This window comes from Enhydra lutris, unplaced genomic scaffold, assembly GCF_002288905.1.
Source record: "Enhydra lutris kenyoni isolate GAN:26980312 unplaced genomic scaffold, ASM228890v2 scaffoldscaffold3, whole genome shotgun sequence".
Classification (NCBI taxonomy): domain Eukaryota; kingdom Metazoa; phylum Chordata; class Mammalia; order Carnivora; family Mustelidae; genus Enhydra; species Enhydra lutris.
The window spans coordinates 87,852,260-87,853,759 of NW_019154087.1; the positions used below are offsets into that span (position 1 = coordinate 87,852,260).

Genomic DNA, 1,500 nt, shown 5'->3' on the forward strand with positions numbered 1-1,500 from the left:
CCATTTTTGTGCCAGTACCATACTGTTTTGATGACTACAGCTTTGTAATGTTAAATGCTGATATTTTTAAGGGTAAAATTTTCTTTGGTATAATGTGTGAACATTGAAGAAATATTATAGTTAGTAATTGATAAATTGGGTGATACAGACATTTAGTATTTTATTTTCTCTAGTATATGTTTAAAACTTTTTATAATAAAAAGTTTCAGGACATGAAGTAATACCAAAGGCCATTTTTACTCCTTATACTAAATGGTAAAAAACTGATCACCATGTTTGGGCACAAGCTTTCCCTCCAAGGAAATATTAAATATATTTTTAAGCTTTTTTTCTACTTCTTCCTCATTCAGTATCTTAAACTCTATCAAATCCATATTGTCTTTAAAATTGAATTTCCTATAGGAAAGGGTGCAGCCCACTAAACAGTGAACCCCTTCAGAGGTCTGCAAGGAACAGAATGACTTGCTTGTAAACACAGATGTTGGAGATATCTGAAGGTATGTATTCACAGACTTAAAATCTTCAATTGTTCGAGGTTCAAGAGTAAAGGAGTATATTTTTCGGTATTTGTTCTTTTCCAGAAGATCAGAATTAAGAAATTCTTGATTTGAAATGTACTGTTCTCTTCTGATTTGGTCCAAGTACCAGATTCCTTTGTCTTCTGTCAAGTGGAATATGCAAGGCACCTGAGGCTGATCCTTTCCAGAAATTAACTCCAGAGGCTGCCACATCTGGTAAGAGCGTCCAAACCCAGCATCCACTATGTAATTCCTGCCATCAGTAGTCACCTTCAGCAGAAGGTGAATCATAGCATTGCTATATTTGTTGGCTGGAGTACTGTAAACATACCCTCCCAACATTGTGGTCTCAAAGCCAATTGTGGTCAGAGCCCAATATAGAAGATGATTGACCTGGAGACACCACCCACCACGGTTCCTCCTCACAATTTGATCAAAAATGGCCTCCAAGCCCAATTCCATGGCTTCCCCACAATGAATGTTAAGGTTCTCAAAAGGAATGGTTCGGATCTGGTGCTGAAGAATGTCAGTTAATGTTTCCAAGTCCAGTTTCTTCCTAGAGTTCCTATAACCAATTCTTTCAAAATATGCTTCAATGTCCATGATCCTCTGAGGGAAGTACAACAAAACAGAAATTACATTACTTTTGCACTGGATTTCTTTGATTAGCCTAATTATAACTAATGTATTATAAATATATAAATGCAGTCAGTGGTTATAATTGTCCATAATCATAAATCTTTTGTTTACTGTTTTTATTGCATAAATTACTTTTGTACATATAAACTCACTTAGTAGACTTAGTAACCCTGTAGGAAAACTATTATCACTTCTTTCATATTTTAAGCACGAGAATTTGGAAATCCATCGTAAGTGAGGAGTGAAACTATAAAAACAGTTTACATGTGGTTTTCTTCATGATGAACAAAACAAGGTTCAAATTGGTATCAAAATAAGGTTTACAAATAGTTCCTAATATAAA

The 1,500-nt window shown here is 34.6% G+C and overlaps 1 protein-coding gene across 1 annotated transcript; it reads right to left on the reverse strand.

Annotated features, from left to right (window-relative positions):
* Positions 1-248: 248 nt before the first annotated feature.
* On the reverse strand, positions 249-1,121 carry LOC111156822 (arylamine N-acetyltransferase 1). The gene has a single exon (XM_022517916.1). The coding sequence runs from the start codon at positions 1,119-1,121 to the stop codon at positions 249-251; it is 873 nt and encodes a 290-aa protein (XP_022373624.1).
* Between the last annotated feature and the right edge of the window lie 379 nt (positions 1,122-1,500).